This window comes from Phyllostomus discolor, chromosome 3 (genome assembly GCF_004126475.2).
Source record: "Phyllostomus discolor isolate MPI-MPIP mPhyDis1 chromosome 3, mPhyDis1.pri.v3, whole genome shotgun sequence".
In the NCBI taxonomy this organism is placed as follows: domain Eukaryota; kingdom Metazoa; phylum Chordata; class Mammalia; order Chiroptera; family Phyllostomidae; genus Phyllostomus; species Phyllostomus discolor.
This window is the reverse complement of record NC_040905.2, coordinates 194780290-194804016: the sequence shown is the minus strand read 5'-3', so window position 1 is coordinate 194804016 and position 23727 is coordinate 194780290. Positions and strand designations below refer to the sequence as shown.

The following is a 23727-nucleotide window of genomic DNA, read 5'->3' as shown; positions in this document are numbered from 1 at the left end:
AGAACCCATCAACAATGCTAAGTGAGAACTTCCTATATTTTCTCCCTTGAGGAGGTGCAGCTTACTAGAAAAGGAGGAAAAGTAACTTCACAGTGGAGGGACTGGGCAGACCCTACCCTGGTCAGGTGATCGAGGTTCGCGTCATCAGTGATAGATCACCAGCTGACAGTGTGGACCCCTGAGACAGTGGGATGTTGCCCGCACTTCCTCTCTCAGCTCTTCCTTCCAAAAAGCCCTAACCCCACTGTGCCATGAGAAAAACATCTGACAAACCCAAATTGAGGAAAATTCTAGAAAATACCTACTAATACTTCTCACAACTGTCAAGATAATTAAAAAGCATGGGAAGTCTGAGAAACTGCCACAGACCCGGGGAGGCTCAGGAAGCATGATGACTAACTGTAATGCGGTGTCCTGGATGGGACTTTGGAACATAAAAAGGGCAATAGGAAAACAGCCTCGGGAAATCTGCATCAGGTATGCAGTTTCTTTTGATAATAAGGATATTCCAATGTTGGTTCTCTGGTTGTGACAAATGTACACTAGTGATATAAGATGTGAACAACCTAAGAAACTAGGTCAGAAGAATATATCAACTCTATCTTTGAAATTTTTATATAAATCTAAAACTATTTGTAAATTTTTTACATTACTTACATTTAAAAAGTTCAAAAACATGGGCAGAGTAGAGTCCCAGTGACTTGTAGGATAGTAGCAAGTACTCTATTGTAGGAATAATTGGAGTTCCAAAAGGAAAGAATAAAACATTGGGTGGGGAATATATTTGTAAAAATGTTTATGCTACAAATTCTCCAGAATGACAAGCAGAAAATAGTACAAGAAAACTACATCTAGGAACATTATAGTCAAACTACTGAAAAACAAAGAAGAGAACATCTTAAAGGCAACCAAAGGAAAAAAGACATGTTACATATAGAGGCAAATGATAGAAATGATGGCTGACTTCTCACAAGAAATGTTGAAAATGAAAGCGAATAGAATAACATCTTTATAGTACTAAAAGAAAAAAAAACTGTCAACCTAGAATTCTATACCCATGAGGAGTAGTTTTGCAACTACTCCTCATAAATGAAGATAAAATTAAAGACATTCTCACATCAACATCAACCAGGAGGATTTATCACCAGCATAAATGTGTTACATAAGAACATGCTAAAGGAATTTCTGCAGGTTGAAGGAAAATGAAACCAGATGTTATAGCATGAGTCAAACAAATTCACAAGAGAAATTAGAAAATATTTCAAATTAAATGATAACAAAATACAATGCCCTGGCTGGTATGGCTCAGTGGATTGAGCACCAGCCTGCAAACCAAAGGCTTGCCCGCTCTATTCCCAGTCATGGCACATGACTGGGTTGCAGGCCAGGTCCCCAGTTGTGGGCATGTGAGAGGCGACCATACATTGGTGTTTCTCTTCCTTTCTTTCTCCCTCCTTTCCCCTCTCTCTTAAAAAAAATAAATTAATTAAATAAAATAAAAATATCACTATAGTATTTTAAAAAATACATAAATACATAAGAATACAACAAATCAAAGTATGTGGAAAGCAGTTAGTACTTAGAAAGAAATTTATAACTTGAAATATTGATATTTTAATGGCCTAATGTTTAATTTTAAAATGTTGGGAAAAAATGACCCCAGAGGACATAGAATAAAAGAAAGGAATAAAAATTGTGAAATGGCCTAGCTGGCGTAACCCAGTGGATTGAGCGCGGGCTGTGAACCAAAGCATTGCAGGTTTGATTCCCAGTCAGGGTACATGCCTGGTTACAGGCCATGGCCCCCAGCAACCACACATTGATGTTTCTCTCTCTCTCTCTCTCTCTCTCTCTCTCTCTCTCTCTCTCTCTCTCTCTCTTTCTCCCTTCCTTCCCTCTCCCTCCCTTCCCTCTTTAAAAATAAATAAATAAAATCTTTTAAAAAATTATGAAATGGAAAATAAGCAATAGAAAATTCAATAGCTAAAAGTTGGTCCTTTGGAATGATTAACAAAACTGATAAATCTTTTTAAAAACTAATCAAGTAAAAAAGAAAAAAAACACAAATGACAAATATCAGGAATGATATCAAGGCATTACTATAGATTCTTAGATACATTAAAAATATAAGAGAACATTATGAAAGACTATCTCAATAAATTTACCATCTTTGATGATATGAACAAGGAAAATGCAACTTACTGAAAATAGCCCAAAAAGAAATGAAAACTCTGAGTAGCCCTGTATCTATTAAGAAATTAAATTTGTCATTTAAAACCTTCCAGTCAAGAAAAACTCAGCCTAGAAAGTTTCACTAGTGAATTCTATCAAACATTTAAAGAAGAAATACCACTGTTATATAAATTGTTCCTGGAAATGGAGGAGGAAGACACCTTTCCTGACTCATTCATTGGCATCATAATTGACATCAACATGACACTGACACCAAAACCTGACAAGGGCATCGCACGAAGAAAAAAATCTTTTATGTCTATAAAAGCAAAAACCTCAATAAATATTAGCCAAGGAAATCTACATGGTTGTCACGTGAAAACTAGAAAAAGTACTTAACAAATGTAATAGCTGTTCATTAAAAAACAAAACAAAACAAAACAAACAAACAAAAACCACTGTCAGCACACTAGGAAAAGAAGGGAACATCCCCAATTTGATAAAGGGCATCTATACAAACCCTATAACAAACACTTAATGGTGAAAAGGACAATTTTTTCACCCTCCCCGAATGCTGACATACATATATGCTTATCAACTGAGTGTAGGCTACTTTTCGTCATCAGCTGCTAGCCTCAGCCCCCACGCCAGCACTGGGCAGGCTTTAGGCATTGAAATTACTTCTGATCTTGGTTTATGCTTTTCCACCCCACAGATCTCTTATCCTGTGAATCAAAAGCAGTATCACCTTAAACTTCGACAGCATCAAGATAGGTCCCCAACTGTTGCTGCTAGCGTAGAAGCTGCATCTTCGTGCCGCCTGGGAAGTCAGGCTCTGGGGACGTGGCCTAAGACACGACGGGAGACAGATATGGGCAATGGAGATGGAATACAGCTCCTGTTAGATTCCAGGGACACGTCACCAAGATGGCGTGTAGGAGACCCCAGCCTCTGTCCCCCCATAAAGATCAACAATTAGATGCTTTCCATGAACCAAACGGCTCTGGGAGAGCTCAGGAGTCTGTTGAAGATACCTCTGTAACACAGTGGAAGAGAAATGACCCCTTCCTGCACAGCCTCATCCTCTAGGCTGGCACTGCCCCAAACCAAGAAAGAACCCCCCATCCAGAAAGGGTCCCCCTCATTGGAAAAGAGAGAGTGAGGCAAACAACTAGCTTCCCCAGCCTTTCAGGGCACTACATGAAGGACCCACTTGGGTTTCACCCCATCCAGAGACAGCAAGCAGAAATAAAGAGAGACAGATAGGAAAGAGGAGCAAAGGCAGAAGCTACCAATATCAGCCACACAGTGGGAGGGATGGCAGTTCCCAGCGGCCTGCTCTGCAGATGACCCCAGCAGCTGTTGCCACTGAAGAAACCAACAGTTACCCAGGGTCTCCTGTGGATTTCTCTGGTTTTCTCCTACAGGTATTTTCATTCACAGACGCCACCTGTCTGAGTCCCCATTCCCTCTCTTGCCTTTTCCTCCCACCCGCCCCTGAGCCCAGGATCTGCCTGGCAGCCAGCCCCAGCCTATGTAACTGTGCCAGTGTGAGATGCCAGCCTATATCCTGGAGGCTGACCAAGCTCCTGAAGCAGGCCAATTTGGGCAGTGGGTGATAAAGGCCAACGCTTTTCCATCTGCTTGGGGATTTTGGTCTTAGGAGTGCTTTTAGAATTCCCAAGGTAAGGATGAAAGGAAGAAAACAGAGAGTATCAAAACAAGACACACATATATGTATCTGAAGGGTGGCATTTTAGAGGGAGGCCTTAAAAAGTAGAGATTTTCAATAAAGAACCTAAACATGCTTGGACTGTATGTGGTAATAACCAAGAGTGCCATTGGTTCATTACAGCTGGGCTCGCTAAAGGAGCCCACTCAGAAGGCACAGAAGGTGTTCGACCTCCACTCAGAGAATCTACTGTCCATGTACAAGGCACGTGCTACCGGGACCGCGGTGAAGGAGAAGAGCGGAATACAACAATGACGCTAGAGTTCCGGGTGCATCATGTGGCTGTAAGCGCTATGGACTAAATACCTGTGCCCCGCCCCATCCCAGTTTATATGTTGAGGTCCTAACCCCAATGTGATGGCCTTTGGAGGTGAAGACTTTGGGGGCTAATGTGTTTTGGATGAAGCCATGGGAGGCTACATGGTGGGATTAGTGCCCTTCACGGAGGAGGAGACCAGAGCTTTCTCTTTCTCTCTCTCTCTCTCCACCACGGGAGGATACGAAGAGTCCGAGCCATACACCAGATCTGCCGACACCTTGATCTTGGACTTCCCCATCTCCAGAACTGTGAGAAATAGGTATTTCTTGTTTAAAAGGTAGGGATGTTCACACACCCACACACACACACACATCTAACCTTTGTTTTTCCAGGGTATGACACCCCTCCTCTTCCTGCCCTTCAGCCATATACACACCACCTGGATCTAATAAAATGATTCTGAGTTTAAGACCTGGACTGAAACTAACAGGAGGGCACAGGACGCAGCGGCCACGGGCTGGGGGAGGGCATACTAAGAGCCCTTAAGGACTGTGCTTGAATTCACACAAATGCAATTAAGGTTTAGAGATTTAAGGTTTAATCATTCTATTAAATAATCAAGAATCTATAACTGAACCTTGTTCTGCAAAATTTAATTCTCAAATAGATATTGTCCTTATAATATTTAGCTTCTATAACAAGGAAGGGATGTTGGATACAATTCTCATCTCACATAAATAAAAATACAATTTGATGACATGTTAGAATTATCCTTCATGAAATAAGTTGCTCTACACTGACGTTCAATAATGAGGATCCCTAAGTCTGTAACCCTGGCTCAGAAAATATACCACCACAAGCATCTTGGTCCTAACACATCATATTCATATGAGTATGAGTGTCACATTTACAGAATCGTAACTTGACATTTACACCAAGATATTACTGATTCATAGACATCTGAGGCCACAGGTAATAAGATTCACTGGCTATTTTTTTTTAAATATTTAGAAACTGGCCAAAGAAAAATATTTTAGATTTTAGATTATTAGATTAGATTAGAGATATTTTAGATTAAATGGTTTATAACCACAAAAATCTTTCAATTCCTGTTTTAAAAGATGGAATTGCCTTTATTTACCTTGTAAACACTGTTTCACACCCTCCAGCCTGCCTTGATTTTCAAACAAAAACAGAACTAAAGACTGTAGCCAAATGAATTGCCAAGTTATGCCAACTCAAATGAAGAGCCAGTTTTGCAGGGTAGGTGGGCCTGTTCGATACACAGACTGCTGAGCATCCATTCATTGGCTCAGTCTCCCACAGTGAGGGTTGTTTGGGACCCAACTGGGACACCAAGCCGATCTTCGGAAGAACAACAGCCAACAGAATATGCTGATGCTCCCAAAGCATATCCCAGCTGATACGCTTTGTGCTCTTCTCTTTATTTGCCCTGTTAATGACCCCGCGCTGTACTGCCCTCGCAGACACTGACCTCTGGCTTCCTCAAGGGGGCAGCCACTCCCCACGATACTGCAGCATGAGCGATCTTGGAGGCAGCTTTAGCCGGAGAGAGGCCCATTAGTGCAAACAAAAGCATTTGAAGCCCATCAGTTATTTGAACTAATTTTAATATTGGAATTGGCTTGGCTATGTTTTTCACAGAAGGACTTAAGCAGTTGGAAGGTGACTAGTCTGGGCATTAAAAACAAAGTGCTTCTGTGCTAAATGAATCTCAGAGGCTAAGAATGAGTCTTGTATTTTGACCTCATCTAGACTCTCTGAACTCCTAAGACTCAGGCAGGACCTTGTCCCTGGCTCTGTGCTTCTGACAGTGTCCCATCAAACTGTCCCCTAGCATAGCACTTAGCAGTATGATAAGTGCAGTATGTCAGTATGATATTTTGGCCAATTATGTTCTTTCTTTATTAGATTATGCCTTCTGGGAAGGCAGGAGCTAATGTTGTACTCATATTTGTGGCAGAGGGACCTAGAATAGTGTCTAGCACATAGCAGGTACTTAAAAAGCATGAGTTTTGAGTGGATAAATGAACATAATTATAAAATAGAGGCATTGAATGCAGCATAAGCAGTCTAATAAAAAAAACGTTCTTTCCAAGTATGGAATACTGTGTAAAAAGAGATGGAGTATAATATCTTTGGTTTAGAGCTCACTTATCCAGAACTTATAAAACACACTTTTTGATTAGACTAAGTGTTGTGCTTTTGTATTATCTGTGAAGGAGAATGGGACAGATGGGGAAAAGGAGAAGATGGGACAGATATAATTGACTTGGTATCAGTTCAGGAAGCATTCATTCATAAAGTACTGATTAGGTTATCATTTATATCTAAATAGTAGGTCAAATTTCATGAAGAACTATTCACAAAAATGGAATTTTGACTATTCAATTTCCTTCCTATAATAAAAATAAAGTTTAATTCTTTGAATAAAGTTCTAATTAAGTCCTTCTATAACTGAGATTGGCCTTCCAATCAAATTTGGGGATTTTTTTGTTATGAGTTATAAGAAAAACGATATTTTCAATGGAAAGCAAATGAACACTTTGGTAGCTTATGAAATCAGAGCTCCTCCTGCTTAAGTTTATGAGTAAGAGCATGACAACTCTCAACACCTCTTTCATCTTTTGGAGCCTTGAGAGCCAATGACCAGAATGTGTAGACAAACACTCTCCACAGTCCTTTCCAGTAATGCCAAGTGTGTTGGTTTTTTAAAGATTTTATTTATTTATTTTTAGAGAGGGAAGGGAGGGAGAAAGAGAGAGAGAGAAACATCAATGTGCGGTTGCTGGGGGTCATGGCCTGCAACCCAGGCATGTACCCTGACTGGGAATCGAACCTGCGACACTTTGGTTTGCAGCCTGCGCTCAATCCACCGAGCTACACCAGCCAGGGCAGTCAAGTGTGTCTTTATAAGACTTCAAATGCTTCCATGCTTTACACACACTGCGAGCTAGGACCCAGCTAGAAATAGATGGCACACTCAAACTAGATCACTGAGGCAAGCTCAATAAAGGCACTGCTGTACAAAGGCCTGGGCAGAATTCAGGAAAACCAGCAGGGCTGGGGAAGCGCCAGGGGCTAACAAAGTGGGAGGTCTACCATTGTCACACCCAGTCCAGGAGGAGCAAAGGGAGGGAGTGGTGACCGGAACCGAGGAGGAATCCGAGCCACAGCTGTGGGAGAGGGCTGCTGGCAGGGCTGTGGCCTTCAGAAGAGGAAAGACTGCTGCCACCCGCTGCCCTGCAGGAGGGGAGACCATAGAGTCAACACGCTGACCTCACTCTTCTTTCACCCTTGGGTCTCCTGCTAGTCCTTCCGTGATCCAACCCAACAGGAAGCTGAAGGGCCAGACAGCCTCGCTGACACTGCATCATGCTCAGCCTCCGAGGACACGAAGCGGTGGGAGAAGGGTAGAGAGTGGATGTGAAGGGGGAGACAAAGAATATCCACTTGTGCACCTTTTCCCAAATTCTTCTACAGCCAAGTATTTGTATTCTCATTATGAGCTTCTTTTGCTATACGCATACTTAGGTTGATTGAAAAAAAGATATATAATAACAAATTATACAATAATAATAATGTTGGATAGTTCCTAATATTATTTTCATAGGAACACAAGATTCATTCATTCAAATGTATGGTAAAGCTAAGTTTTCTCTAGATCACCCTGAAACCTGATGAAATGAAATGAAAAGAATGAAATATTGGAAACATAATTTTATCTATTATGAAACTAGCAAAGAGCCAAGATTCTCAAATCACAAACTATAAGAATTATCTGAGTAAAAACTTTATTAGATTGATAAACAACCCTAAAAGGTCATATATTCGTATACCTCTAGAGATCTCCATGGGTTTCCAAATGTCTCTATAAGTGAGAAGAGAGTTCAGAGAGGCCCAGGACTGGAACGGTGAGGAGCGGCATGAGCAAGTCAAGGGAGACCCTTGGAACCCCTGTGTGGAGGGGCCGGTTCCACAGCAGAGCAGGGCAGGATGTGACACAGACGGACAGACTATGTGAACCCTCTGACACTACTATCTGTTAATGTCGGAAACTTCAAAACTTAACACAGAGGACTAGTTTAGAGGTACGAGGTATAGGTAAACAGAAGGAAAATAACAATTACCTTTGTAGATGACTTGCCCCCTCCCTTTCTCTTGTATGTGTTAAACAGAATCAACTATGTAGTGATCACTAAGCAGCAAACACCTCTCTATTGTCCTGGCTGGTGTGGCTCAGTGAATTGAGCGCTGGTCTGTGAACCAATGGTCATCAGTGTGATTCCTGGTCAGGGTACTTGCCTGGGTTGAGGGCTAGGTCCCTAGTTGAGTGTATGCAAGAAGCAACCAGTCAATGTTTCTCTCCCTCACTTTTTCCCTCCCTTCCCCTCTCTCTGAAAATGAATAAATAAAATCTTTAAAAACAAAATCTGTCTATCCCCCTCCAACGTGCGCATGCACACACACACACACACACACACACATAGTGAGCTGGGAGCAGATCTGTCTGACTCACTCACTCACTACAAGGCATTTTAGAGCAGAAGACATTGCAGAGTTGTAAGAAATTTTTATGAGATGAAATATCTAAAGGCTGTCTTCCCAAACACCGCCTCTTTCCCTTCCGCTCACTTTTGGGCAAATAGCAGGTTTGGCTAGAATTGCGTCCCTTGGAAATGCGTGGCAAGTGCAAAGCTGTCAACACACATGGTTTCTGTGTGCTTGATTATTATTTCAACAGAGGAAAGCCAGAGGCAGATAAGTCATTTCAAAAACTAACACAAGAAATAGATACACTTTTTTAGATAAGTCTTGATGTGTTCAAAGAAGTTCAAACATGACACCTTTAGGAGATAAGTGCAAAGGGAGCTGGCAGAGTCCGGACATAAACTGAAGATGACAATAAAACCATCACAGAAGCGAAGGCTACATTGGAATGAGTAGGAACTAAACAAATATTGCTTTAAAAAAAGTCACTTTCCTAGAGGATAGACTTGAGCATGTACAAAAATTCACAGGAAAATGAGGGGAAAATGAAAGCAATTCAAAATAGTGATGAAGGGCAGTGAGTCATACATGCACCTGCCATAGGTCACACAGGTGGGTTTTTACACTGAAAGCCATGAAGAAAATGTCTTTACAAAAAAATAAAGGAAAACATGAATCTTCAGATTAAAAAACATACCACTTTCCAGAAAAAAACTGACACAAGGACTTACAGTGAGAAATATCACAGAAGAGTTACTAAACTTTCATGTTTAAAAAATAAATTTTATAAATAATTTTAATAATAAATAAATAATAATAATAATTTTTTAAAAATAATGAAATAATCTGTTAGCATCAAGGCAAAAAAGGAGAAAGAAAGAAAGAAAGAAAGAAAGAAAGAAAGAGAGAGAGAGAGAGAAAGAAAGAAAGAAAGAAAGAAAGAAAGAAAGAAAGAAAGAAAGAAAGAAAGAAAGAAAGAAAGAAAGAAAGAAAGATAGATTGATTGCTGGAGAGGGGGGGGAGCAAAATAACTACAAAGAGGAAACACTCAGGCTAGACTCACTTTTCCAGAGCAAGAGTCAATGCCAGAACGCAGTGAAACAATGTCTTATAGAATTATGGGGCGGGAGGGACATGATTCCATAACCTTATACACATCCAGTTTGTTTGTTCATAGAAGCAACAGAAAGGCATTCAGAATATAACACCCTTGGGCCCTATTTGAAAACAAAACCTTCCAACTAAACACCAAACCAACACCAAGTGCTCAGGAAGGAGGATGCACGGGATGAAAGCGCTGGTGGTGACCCTGACTCTGTTCAGACCCACGGCTGACATTGCCCACTAAGCACCACCCCGCCTCAGCACCTTTGCAACTAACTGCTCTTCTTCCACACCCCTCACCTGGTTCCGGTCTTTGTTCAAATGCTCCCACTCAGAAACCTGCTTCCTGACTGCTCTACCAAACACACCCTCCCTCCTGACCCTCCTGTCTCTTAAAGTGTCTTGCTTTTTATCCGCAACACCGATCACTTCCTGACCGTAATGAATAAGTATGTATCGCACTATCTCCACCATTATACAGACTCTGTCACGGAAGCACTGTTTCTCGGTTTTGTGCATTCACTGCTGTATCCTCAGCACTTAGAACAGTACCCAGTGCACAAAGGACACTCAGGTGGTTGAATGAGCCATGAGAATTATGTTTATCCTTCAAATGTTAAAAACTATGGAAATGTAAAACCAACAATATAAATCAGCAAGTGGTAAATGGGGATGGCTAAATAAAATACTCTTAATTTCACAAATGTGAAGAGCAAGGAATTAATAAAGTCTAGGTTTGACCAACTTAAAAAAAAAAACACTTGGTCACTTTTAAAAGTTAATGAGACATTTTACGTTTTGCCTTTGTAAATAATTTTCATTATCTTCTGGGCTCAAGCTTGCTCTTTGTAACTGAGGACTCACCAGAGCTCTGTGAAAATCTGACAAGCAGCCCAAAGAGCCTAAATCCAGCAGGGAACGGTTACATGAACTTAGACTAGTCAGACACAAATACTCAGGTACAAATAGGGAACGTGGCTAGGGTTGTCAAGGATTTGAGGTAACAGGGACCCTCAAACATTACTGGTGGCGATGTAAAGGGATATAAGACTTTTGGGCAGTTTGACAATATTTAGCAAACTTTATCATGTGCACATTTACTCAGAAAACCACTTCTGGAAATAATATACAGATTCATTTGCAAGGCGTACAAGGATGTTCACTGCAGCACTGCATGTAACAGGAAAAATGGAAGAAAACCTCAGTCTCCGTTAAAGGCAACAAATGAATTATGTTCCAAAAAGTTAATTCTAAGCAGCTGATACAAGCATGAGAGGCAGAGGTGTATATGTTGATGTGTGAAAACACGCACAATGTAGAAAGTGGAAAAAGCAAACTACAGAACAACATACAGAGTGTGATTTCATTTATGTGAAAGGAGGTATTTAAACCTACAGAAGCCTGTGTCTCCGACTCTACTTTGTTGGCATGGAAAATAGCAGGAAGGATACTTTCCAAACTCCTCTGGTAATGACCTTGAGGGCTGAGACTTGGGGGAGAGGATAGAGAGATGGGGAGGTTTACTTCATAAACTTCTATAACATTTGAAATGGCTTGAAACATCATATATTACTTTCCTCAGAAAAGTTAATTTTAAAAGGCTCACACATTTTTAACACATTTGCTCAATGCCTGTAATGTGTTGAACACATGAAATGATACGCTTTGTGACAAGGAAGGGCAGACTTAGCAAGGAAATGGTTCAAGGTCACATAGCATCCACCGTCACATATAGAAGAAACTGTAAGCTCCCTGAAGACAGGATCAGTGACATGTTGGTCACTATCAATTCCCAGTATCTATCACTGTGGTTGGTACATAAGAAATATTCAATTCAATACATAGGTGCTGTGTAAATGGACGAATTCTTTATGAGTGAAGGCATATATTAAGGACCAGAAGCCACCTGTGACTCAATACCTCGGCCACACTTGCCCTTCCAGGAGCCTAGACTTGTTCATGTGAGAAACCAGACTTCTGTTTGGATGTTCTGTGATCGCCTCTGGATGCTTTAAACTTACCGTGTGGCTAAGTCCACATGAAAAGCTGGCACCTGGTGGGTGGTGGGGAATATCAATCACTTCTGAGCCCCAGTCTTTGCAGGAAAGGTAACAACTTAAAGAGCCACCGTGTTCTCGGTGCCTTTCAGCTCCCATACTGGAGTTTTTGGGAGAGGGGCAAGGGAGGACAGTCAAGATTATATTAGTGTCAGGTGTACAACAGGAAGGTGAGACATAGATCTTACAAAGTGACCTCCCTGCTAAGTCTTGCACTCACCTGGCCCCATACATAGGCATCACAATATTATCGAATATATTCCCTATGTTGCACTTTGCACCCGGGCTACTGTTTTGTAATTGCCAACCTGTACTTGTTAATCTCTCACCTGCTCCCGCACTGTTTAGAAGACTGTATTCTAAAGACGTGTCCAGCAAAGCCTACCGGTGTGAGATGAAATTAGTAACTGCATGTACTCAAGTGCACTCCCATAGACACATTGATCTCACAACCCAAATCGGAGGGCAGCCAAGCACAATCTGATAGGGCCCTCTCTGCTTGTTATCTGGATTTGTTTTCTTATTTCAACTGAAACACTCTCGTTTCATTAAAATCAATAACGCTCACAAATAAATGACTGGGTTTTTATTTTCACTCAGTTTCATTTCAAATTACTGACCCTGACTTATTCTAAACTGTCAGACATTGGTACACAACAGACTATCTGGCCTTCAAAATTGGTCACCGCTCTCTCCTGCTGCAGACATGGACAGCATTCTGATGCTTGGCTATGACACATTTTCTATGTCATCTGTTTTAAATACCTTTGAAACGCAAGCTGGTTTCAGTTTTCTGAACTTTTAACCTTTGAAGTTTTGAAGCACAAATAATCACTATCACACCCACACAGAAAGCTCTTCGGTGGCTCCCCTCACATTCAGCCACATCTCCGAACCATTCGCCCTGCACTGCCAAAGCTCCAGCCGCACCGCCCTTCTTTCAGCTCCTCCAACTGGCCAAGGTCTCTCCTGCCTCAGGCCATTAGCACATGCTGCATTCTCAGCCCAGAGCGTTTCTGCCCTCTGCTCCTCACTGAGCCAACTCCTACCTGTTCTTCACATCCTATATTCGATATCGGTCTTTTCAGGAGGTCTCACTGGCCCCCACTGTAACCTGCATCTCCTTCTGCTTTTTTCTCTGTCTTTTTCCCCTGTGGCACTTACTGGACTTTGTATTTATATACGCATTTGCATTTACTGTTTTAACATCTACCCCTTCATTGGACTATAACCTCCAGCTGATGAGAATCATGACTGTCTCGCAGGCCAGTGCTCATCTCCTTAAATATTTGTTGGTTAAATGAAAAACAAAGGAGGAAGTACATTTTATTCACCCCTTTTTATCCTTTTTTCATCAACATAAGTTGGACAAATAAGTAAGAAAGGAGAACTCAGTCCCCCCCTCACTCATATTCAAGGCAGGCTGTCCTAAGATGAGATTTTGGAAAGCTGTCCATGAAGGGGAAGGACAGGATTTGGCATATGGGAAGTTTCATTAGATCCAAGGTAGAACAGGAACAGGTGGTATTCTGAAAGGGGATAAAGGGTTAGAAAGCTAATTCTTTCAAGGAAGCAAAGGAAGCGGGGCAGAGAACGGGGAGACAGCTGGAAATGCTGGTGGTTATAAAGAAGGTTAGGGGCACTGCAGAGTCACACTGGAATGGGAAAGCCGGGGCCAGGCTCATCGGGAGAGAAAACGTGGGTTGAGGCGTCAACCTGGCTCTCGCAGAGGGAGGTTGAGTGTGATGAAGAACACCTTTGTTCATGAGGAGTTCCAGGTGGGAGGTAAGCTCACCTGGAACAAAAGCTTAACTGAGGGATGAAGGCGAAAAGAGGAGGAGAGTTTGGAGAAAATAAACGAACAAATCCTGTATGCTGTTTTGCAGGAATTGTGCATCCAGTTCTAAGTCTGGGGGATACGTTATGCATTCCAGTATTAATGAGAGAGCACAGAGATGAATGTTACTGCCCTGGCAAACATCCAGGAAGCCCTCTCACCTGACACAGTGGGACGGCTGGCCCTACATTCAATCTCTAATAAAGCCTCTACGTCTAAGAAAATGACCGTGAGCGGTGAGAATGGAGGGTGTCAGAGGCCCAGTTGTCCAGTTTCTGCTCTGTGTCTCCAAGCCTACGGTGTCTTCTGCTGGATTCTCCACACCTGCGATGGTATCTGGAGAACTGTGTTACTCTTGGTTATACTTGGGGCACTGTATTTCCTTATAACTTGTCTGGGGAAAAAATAGCTCGGCAACAACCCGAGACCCCACAAAGTGTCAACAGAGGATGCTGGACCAGAGTAATAATAATGGACAGGAGAAAATATGCACAGGGAATGGGTGATATTTACTGAGCTCGCTTTGTGGCAGGCTCCGCTCTAAGACCCTTATTCATCTTCACTGAAATGGCATAAACTAGTTATTAGTAGTATTATCCCTGTCTCCAGAAATGAAGACTAGAGAGATGGACGTCATTCAGCAAAGTGCAAAAAGACTCAAACCCAACAGACTCCAGATCCTTAATCATTAGCTCCTTAAATTTGGATAGAGCTCACAATGTGAAAGCCCTTTAGAAGAAACAGAAACACTGTCTGATCCTCTCAACACTTAAAAGTGAGCAAGGGGCATTTTTGTCTGTTGCATAAACAGGGAAACTGAGGCTCAGAAACATGAAATTTCTAGTGTAGGAAATCAACAGCACTAGTACCTCCCACGCCTGAAGGGGGCTGAAATCTACAACTCCTCACTCCTAAAATGCCACACCGATTCTGCTCCAGCCGCCTGCTTGGTAAGGATTAAATTACATCTGCACAATCAGATATGCAGAGGGATAAAAGCTGCATCTAGGGTTTGTTGGGTTTGGCATGAGAGTCCTGATACTGGAAACAGGACATTATCTCCAGGCCGAAATATGATTTCATACGGCCTCAGTGTCAGGGAGTATCCGTGGGAAGAGAACGGGAGGAGGAGAAGCTGACCAAGTGAGAGGTATTTAGCGGCCGACTCCAAAAAAATTATCCTTTCTGGGAGCCTATCACCTCTCAGAGTGGCCCTGCGGCGGCAGCAGCCTGGGAGAAGGACGGAAAGGCAATGCAGGATGCTAAGACAGAGGAGAGGAACCCCAGTCGGAACCCACCACCGAAGCCATTTATTGTGTCTTTTCTGGTTAACGCCCCTCTTGCCTTCCCTCTCTCCCCCACCCCTCCCATCCGGTGCCCGCGGTGCAAATGTTGTCATGCAACGCCCAGCCACCGTTCCTACGTTTCTTTCTCGTGTCTCAATTACCCCGGGAACAAATCAATTATTTGGAGGTAGAGGAGCGCCTGATAGCTTCTAGCAACCAGGGCGTTACGGCTCTGCCTCACATTGCCGACCAACTCATCACCCTTCGGTTACACGCTTCACACCGAACCACAGTTGCTTCCAATCCGCAGTGACCCACCCGTCTTAAAATAAAAAATGAGGAAAAAAAAAAAAAAAAAAAAACCCTGCAGTCCAATACTGCTGAGATGGTTCGGAATCGGAAGTAATGGCTCTTGCGGCCAACTCCCTGAGAGGTGGACGCTTAGGGCAGGAATGGAGAAGCCTAGAATGGACTGCCCTCCTCGGCAACATCGTCGCCCTGGAGGACCTGCTGGGCCAGGGGCAGCCGCAGAAAACCGCGCAGCCCAGGGCTCCTACCCTTCGCTCCTGCGCTGCGACTGCTGCTATAGAAACACCAGGCGTACACATGGAGCTGAAATTAAACACCCATCCGCGACGGGACTGAGACTGCTCGGCCTGCTGCCTCGGTCGCCATGGCAACATGCCGGGAGCAGGGAGGCGAGCAACTCGAGTGGAGAGGGGATACTCACTCCATCTCGGGGCTCCGGGCTGCTGCGGGCTGCCGGGCGCGCTGCTGCGTGGTTCACCAGCGCTGCTCACATCTGCCGGAGCCTGGTGGTCTGGCCAGCGCGCTGTGCGGCTGGCGAGGTGGAGCCGGGAGCTTCTCCCCTCCCCGCCCGCGCCCTCTCCTCCCCTTGAGGGTTGAAAGTAAACGCTCAGGCTCTGTCAGCTCCCAGCCTGCGAATAAAACGGGAAGCAATTGGATAATGTTGTTCTTTGGGCGCTAGACAAGCCACTCCACTTAAGTGTTTTGGGGAGGGAGCGCGCTGGCAGCTGCGCCCCGGGCGATGTGGCCACTAGCGCTCAGTGCCTGGCGCCAGGTGCGCCGGCGGCTCCCCTGGGACGCGCGGCGCAACCCTGAGATGCCGAGTCGGGGAGGAGGGGGAGATGAGCCGCAGCGGAGGGTGGCACAACCCAAAGAGTGCAGGGAAACCGTGGAGTCATTGGCAAGGTTGCAGCTGTCGCGGTTTGGAAGTTGGGAGAGAAAGAAGCGTCTGGCCTCCGCAAACAGCAAGTACTGCCCCCAGTGGGCTGGGCACGGGTGCGGAAACGCCATTGTGCCAGCCCAGCGGGCATCCGTCTGAGTTTCCCAAGGAAAACTCAGCCGCGTTGCGGCGCGTTAATGCAGTGTTTCATCACTTCGGCGATCCCACGCCCTTCTTATCATCCCAGAGTCTGCGTATTCCCGCCTATCAGAAGACATATTCTCCCTAGTCCGTTCTTTGAAAACAATAGATATATTGAATATGGTTTCTCAAATTACCAAGGCCCCACTGCAAAATTATAAATCTCCCTGGGGCATGTATTCCCTCCCCACATCCCCTCTGAAGATCCCGTACTTGGAAAGGTTTCCAGAGCGGGAACCTGGCTCCCACCCAGGTGCCCTGCACCTGCTGCAATGAAGAGTAGATGGGACAACTGTCAGGCTTCTTTGTACCTTACCGCCCAGTTCCTGTGGGTGCAGGTGTCTGCCAGGTGCGGCGGATGACACCCAGGCACAGTCGCAACAGCCCCTGCCCCAGTGGAGCTCACAGACTACAGTAGAAAGGAAAAGCACAGGGGAGGAGAGAACCAAACAGAATCACAAGCTGAAAAAGATTGCTTTCAGAAATCAAGTGATAAAATGTTGTGATGAAGGTTTTAAAATTCATGTGTGATGCTAATTGCACAACTCTGTATATACCAAAAAGCACTGGATTGTATGTTCTGGGTGAATTTTATAGTATATGCACTTTAGTCTATCTTAAAGTTGTTTTTTTAAAAAACACTCCGATGGAGAATGGCATGGAAGTGCACCTGCCAGGGTAGAGTGTTCAGGAAAGCTTCTCTGCCCCCAGGGGACGGGCCTGAGAGGGGAGAGGGGCTGGGACACGCAAGCCACAGGGCAAGGGCATTCCATCCAGCCAACAGCTTGTTTAGTGGCTCTAGTGACTGGAAGGAGACGGGTGCAAAATGTTCTGGATGGATTCACTGCTCCTCCCTCCCCTCTGGAAAGTGAGCCACAAAGTCAAATGCAATGAAGATTCCCAGTGCTGTTTTGCGGAAAGAGATTCTGGATCATCTCCAGGTTTCCATCACAGAGTCTAGTATGAACTGGAAGATCAGAGAACCGTCCCTCAGCCCACGACCCTCTCTCTCCAGCTACCATCCTGTCTCTACTTCTCCCCTTCATAGTCCAGCCACTTCAAAGGGCTGCTTACACTGTACTCACCGTTTCTACATCCTCGCTGTCTTTACAGCCTCACCTCCTATTTACTCTGGTAGCATATAGGATTAAGTTCAGCTGCGAGTAATTAAGACACGTAACTGGGAAAGAGATTTGTTTTTCTACTTCTGAACAGATCAGAGATAAGCAGTCCTGGACCAGTTTAACAACTCTCAAAGAGCGAAGTAACCCAGGCTCCTCCAAAATGTTGTGCTGTCATTTCTGTTCTCCCTTCTTAAAGTCACTTCATGGTCCAAGTTAGCTGCTCCAGCTCCAGCCATCACATCTGCACTCCAACCAGCACAAAGGTGAAAGGAGCAAAGGAGGGGCAAAGCATGCCAGCTGCCTCTTTAGGAAGGCTTCCAGAAGCTGCCTCAGGACACCTTCACCTGTATCTCTCTGGCACATGGCCATATTTAGTTTCCAAGGACACTGGGCAAAGCAGTCAGCACTCTGCATAGTCACGAGCCTAGTCAAAAATTGGAGGCTCGATTCCTAGGAAGGAAGGGAAATGTGGATGTTGGAGACCAACCCTCAGTCTTCGTCATCCTCCTCAATCCTTAGCATCCTAGCTTCCGCCTCCCCCATGCCACTGAGCCTGCTCACCAGAGTCATCAACACCAGATGCAGTGAGCACGCCTCATTCCTCTCTTTCATGATTTATGAGCAGTATGTGACGTTTTGACCACCTCGTCTTGTATTTGACTTTTTTACTTTAAGTTGGGCTTATTGAGGCATAAGTTACATACGGTTGAATTCATCCTCTTTAGGGGTACAGGTCTGTGAGTTTGGATGCGTTGTACAGTCATGTAACCACAAAATGGGCACGATGTAGAACATCGCCATCATTCAAACAGTTCCTTTGTGTCCCTTGATAGACATTTTGTCCCTTGATAGACTCCTGCTTCCACCTCCGGTCCCCGGCAACAACTCATTGATTTCTGTCCCCACCGTTTTGCTTTTTCCAGAATGCCATGTAAATGGAATCAAATGGTACCTAGTCTTTTGTGTTTGGCTTATTTCACTGAGCGAATGCTTTTGAGGATCATCTGTGTTATTGTATGTATAGGTAATTCCTTTTTGTCGCTGAGTAGTATTCCACTGCACTGATGTATCATGATCTGTTTATCCACCAGTGGGTAGGTATTTAGATTGTTCCTGATTTGTGACAATTACTAATAAAACTGCCAGAAGTATTCATGTACAGGTATTTGTGTGAACATACATTTTTATTTCTTTGGGGTAAATACCTAGGGTCACTCCTGCCATCTTGAAACACCTACAATGTCACACTGCTATAGTTCTGTCTACCCCTTCTCTGCTGCTTGTCTCTTAAATGTTGGGGTTCTGCAAGGTCTAGCCTAAACTCTCTTCATTTCTCCCTGTGCATACCCTCCCTGAGCAACTGCATCTACTTCATGGCTCTATTTAACCACTTGCATGTGCTGCCTTCCAAAATGAAATCTCCACCCCACATCACTCTCCTAAACGTCAAAACTGGATCTCCAATGGCCACCGTAACATCTTCATAAACACCACAAATCTAATACGCCAAAAATTCACTCACCATTTTCACCTGTAAACCTCCTCCTGCCTGCCTAACCTAGCAACAGAGATGGGAGTGTCCACCCAGATCTGGATGTCTTTGATTCTTCCCCATCCTGAATCCCTGTATCTAGTCAATCAACGAGACTCATCCAGGCCACCTTCTGAAGAGCCGCAGAGCCCATTCACTTCTCCCTGCCCCCACTGCTGCCCATAAACAGCCTCCTCCTGGCCTCCTGGCCTCCTGGCCTCCTGGCCCCCAGCCACATCTGCTTCTGACCTGTTCAGCGGAACAGCCTGAGCACTCTTCCAAAACCACAAATCTGATCATGCTGTCCCCTTCTCTAAACACCTTTTCAAGGGCATCTCTTCACTTTAACATAAAGGGGTGTTCTTTATTTCCTATTTTTTGATGAATATATATTATTTTATTTTCCAATTACAATTGGCCTTCAATATTTTATATGAGTTTCAGGTGTAGCATAGTGGTGAGACAATTATATGATTCGTAAATATCCCCTGATAGTTCTAGGACCCACCTGGCACGTGCATAGTTATTACAATATAACTGACTCCATGCCCTGTGCTGAACTTTACATCCCTGTGATTATGTTGTAACTACCAATCTGCACTTCTCAATGTCTTCATCTTTTGCACCCAGCCCCCAATCCCCTCCTACCTGGCAACTGTCAGTCTGTTCTCTGTGTAAGATAAAAGTTAAATTGAATTGTAGGTGCATCCTAACTATTTTTTAATATACTGATTTTTCTCTTTTTTTCATCTTATATATTTCTTACTTTCTCAAATTACAGTTTAATATACAATTCTCAAATGCAGTAGAAAAGTTAATTTGCAATGAATGAATTAATTCATTTTCTAGTGCTGGCTTATACCTTATTAAGAATCATAAACACATCATCTGCTATATTAAATTATAGGAAAAGATAACAGACTTTAGAGTCAAACAGACTTTGGTTAAAATTTCACTTGTTCATTTATTAGCTTTGTGATTTTTGGACCTATTACTTAATCTAAGTCTCAGGGTTTTTACCTATAAAATGAGGAACAATAGTACTTATCTTTGAGTTGGTTTTAAAATTAGATATACTGTGTATAAATTGCCTAGCATGGTGCCTGGTACTTAGTAGATACTCAATAAACAGTAGCTATAATAAGCTATTATTATTATTATCATCACCACCACCACCACCATCATTATTATTACATTTTAATTTTCCTTTGAAGTCTCAAACATTTTAAGAGATGTATCTTTATTTATCTTCCTAGCATCCTTTTAAAGAAGTGAAACCAATACAGATTTAGACACAGATTTAGAAGATCAATTTGTTTATCCTCCTTGATTAAATGAGAATATTACACTAAATGGTATATTTATTTATTCATTAAAGTGATACAGATCTATCAATAAATATAGCATAGCTGACAAAGTAGCAGGATATGGCTACGTGGACCCATTGATCCATGTTCTCTCATAGTTTATTCATTTCTGCTGAGTTCAATGGCTACCGCTTGCACAGAAAATGCACACTGCTATCTCTCAAACTTGGAAGTCAATAACTTAACAACTGTATCAGAAACTTAGTCTAGAACTTGAAAATAAACAAAACAATAATATAAAGTCTATGCCATAAGCACTTATCCTTGACCCTACTAGGAATGAAAACTATGGACCGTTCTTCTGGAGAAACACACAGGTCGCACAAGCCCACGCTGTGCCACATTACATTGCATCCAATATCAGACGATCTGCAGGCACCCAAAGCCCATCTGCATCTGGAGTTGGCACCCTGCTTGCACGTGTGACTTTATATCTATCCCGCAAGTACCCCATGGGACAGTTATTGTTGTAACCATTTTGGAAATGAAGAACCGGAAGCTGGGAGTAGTTCAACAACTTACTCAGGGAGTACGTTACCCAGAGTTAAATTTATCAACAGAGTCAAGCTCTTCCACTTCCTGGCCTAAAAAAGAATGAGCCAGTTCAGAGAGATTCCCTAGCAGGGTTTTTATATAGGTTTTACTGCAGAAGCTTTAGAACAGAAATTCTTAAACTGGGGGCCATGGGTGGGCTTCAGGCTCAGCTTGAGGTTATAGGCCGAATTATGGGTTGGAAGCGTGTGTGAGGGGGAGGAAAGGGGGGGCCATACCTTTCACTGGGACCTCTATTCCCTGATTCAAGACAAAACTCTTAATATGACTACTTTAGACAAAACATTTCATACGTTTGGTTAAAGGGTTTCCTGGTCCACTAGAAACAGAAACACAACCAGGAGGGGTTGGAGAGGAACAAGGAGTGTGTTACTTCAGGCAGCAGCAGCTGAAAGTGAAGAAGGAACAAGTGAAAAGTGGAGAAGTGTGAAGATGGGCACATGACAACAAAGCAAAGCCACAACAACATCAGACTAGGCGCATTCCGTGTGGGAACAAGCAGCCCTCACCTCCCGTAGCTCCTGAGAACATCCCAGGTGATCGTGTTCGGCACCTGTGCTTCAGATTAAATAGGCTTCCGATTTTTTCCCATTTATATTAGGTTTTTTAATGCTTATATTTTGGCTGTGCTAAAATGTGATTATTTAGAAAGTATACTCAGTGTTCATGTTCACTCCCGTTCCTTGCCAGTGCTGGATAGGTGGAGACATCACTATAATTTTAAATGTCTAACTGGGGAGGAAGGGAATAAAAATAAGCACAATTGCTTTGTCAAGCCCGAGGCACCGTTCCAAACCATTAACAAACCCAAAGCAAACCATCGGATTGATCATTAAAATAGGAAACCAGGAAGTCTTCCTATTTGCTTGACATTACTGGGTTCCAACTGCACTCCTAGAAGTACCATGTCCTGTGAAGCTTTACATACTTTACTTAATTTATACATGCACCACTTTGCATGTGACTTCCATGTAAATAATGTTACTGTTAAATATATATAGGAAAGAAACATATCTCTAGCAGAAACTAGGTACTCATTCATCTAGAGCTGTGCATGTGCGAGAGGCACGTGAGTGCCGTTAGGTAACTTACTGCATTGTATTGATCTGTGGACTTTCCACTTGGTTTGCAGAGCTAGAGTTCATATCATGGAGTCACTGCTACCTGCATGTCTCACTCTTCTTCTGCCATCAGTAAGGGCTCTCTGGAAATGTGTCACCTCAGATAGTTTCGTGTAATTCTATTGCCATGGGGTAAAATTAACCCTTCAATCATGATAGGAAAGATACTGGCAAAATGCAAAGTGATTCTCTCTGGTTAAACATCAGCAAAGGTTATATCTCTTTTTCATATTGACTTCTATGATATTTCTGGGTGTGCTCAGGCCAGATACTAAGAGCACTGACTTCTGATTCACGGATGATTCTTGGAACCACAGTCTATTGACGGTGGAAGGGATCCTGGGGGTTACCTCATCCAAAAGCCAGCAAACACTTCTACAGTTGACCTGGGATCATCCTCCTTGTTGAAACACATTGATTGTTTTCTTTTAGCTCAAAAAACTGAAAAGGCCTATTTGTTTTTTGTTTTTTAGAATCCTCTCACCCGCCCACAAAATGACGTATGCGTTCAGAACAGCCCGTGATTATGTACATACAGATGTAGCGAGAACATTTAGTTTGCCACTGCCAAGTCTGACCTACGATGGAAGATGAACAATGACCTCTCAGAGATAACCCAGTGACACCATGGGCTCATCAAGGGGACTTTGCCAAGGAAAAGCTTCCCCTTAACCACCCATTGGAAAGAAACCAGTCCGATGTCACGCGGATACACTGACCACTGGTTAAGCTGAGGGCTGGAAGACCTTGGTGATGTTTGTTATACGGCTATTAATACTCAATTTAGTATAGTCCTGTCAACTCTGCTATTTATATTAGGAAATATAAATGCTGAGTGAAGCTGGAAAGCTACTTGGTGACTTGGTGGTATCTTTGAAGGTATATCATCATCATCATTCAATACTTTCATCTTGTGATACAAATATTCAATGCCAATATTTAAAGGAGCAATGCCTAAGATGGACCTCAAAGGTTTTTTTGGAATCTGCTTTGAAGGGGATCACTGGAATGTGGGAAACCATTTCTCCCTTGTGAGAGTGGGGTACGTGGATTTAATCTTAAGGCAGAATGTCCTTTTGCTCCATGACAAATGCAGGTAGACCCTACTAATGAGGCAAATGTAATCAAGTACCCATTAGAATATAAGCACTCTAGGGACAGGGATTTATTTATCCATTTTGTTTACATATATGTCCCCTAAAGTAGGAGGCTCTTAATAAATGTTTGTTGAATAAAATAATTTAAAAATTCCTCTTGAGCAAGACCCGCTTGAGTAATACTTGTGCTTTCTTAGATATATCTTTTATCTGATCCAAGTCTTTCCAGTGGATGGTTCCCGTTGAGATGTTTCTCTGAGTGTTTGCTCACTGTCAGAGGGCTGTACAGTATTGTTTGTTCATGTGTATATGTTGCTATCGAAGAGGTCAGGACCATGACCCTCAGACACAGACACACACATACACAATAGGTAGGAAAGCGTGCAGATCTGTCTTCTCTTCCTTTGAGGCTGAAGGAAAATATGAAAAGGAACTAGATAACACTGCGGCAGTGCGACTTGGTCTCGATTGTTTGTGTCCCACTGATGGTTCTAATACTCAGTGACCTAGACCTTGGGAATACGAGGGGAACCAAGTATCATGCTTCATGTCCTTCAGGGGTCCGTGGGAAAAAAAAACATTGTTGGTA

The 23727-nt window shown here is 43.2% G+C and overlaps 1 protein-coding gene and 1 long non-coding RNA gene across 7 annotated transcripts in view; one reads left to right on the top strand and one right to left on the bottom strand.

Moving 5' to 3' along the window:
- PALM2AKAP2 (PALM2 and AKAP2 fusion) overlaps window positions 1-15817 on the bottom strand; it is a 411865-nt gene extending 396048 nt beyond the window's left edge. For all 6 annotated transcript variants that reach the window (XM_036022040.1, XM_036022031.1, XM_036022034.1 and 3 more), the window contains exon 1: window positions 15690-15817. In XM_036022040.1, coding sequence (XP_035877933.1) covers window positions 15690-15694 — 5 coding nt within the window. In that variant the 5' untranslated portion in view covers window positions 15695-15817. The remainder of the gene's footprint in view (window positions 1-15689) is intronic.
- A 306-nt stretch (window positions 15818-16123) lies between these two features.
- Window positions 16124-23125, top strand: LOC118499767. The gene is made up of 2 exons (XR_004902299.1): window positions 16124-16261; window positions 22515-23125. It is a non-coding gene; the product is annotated as an uncharacterized LOC118499767 (long non-coding RNA).
- The last annotated feature ends 602 nt before the right edge of the window (window positions 23126-23727 follow it).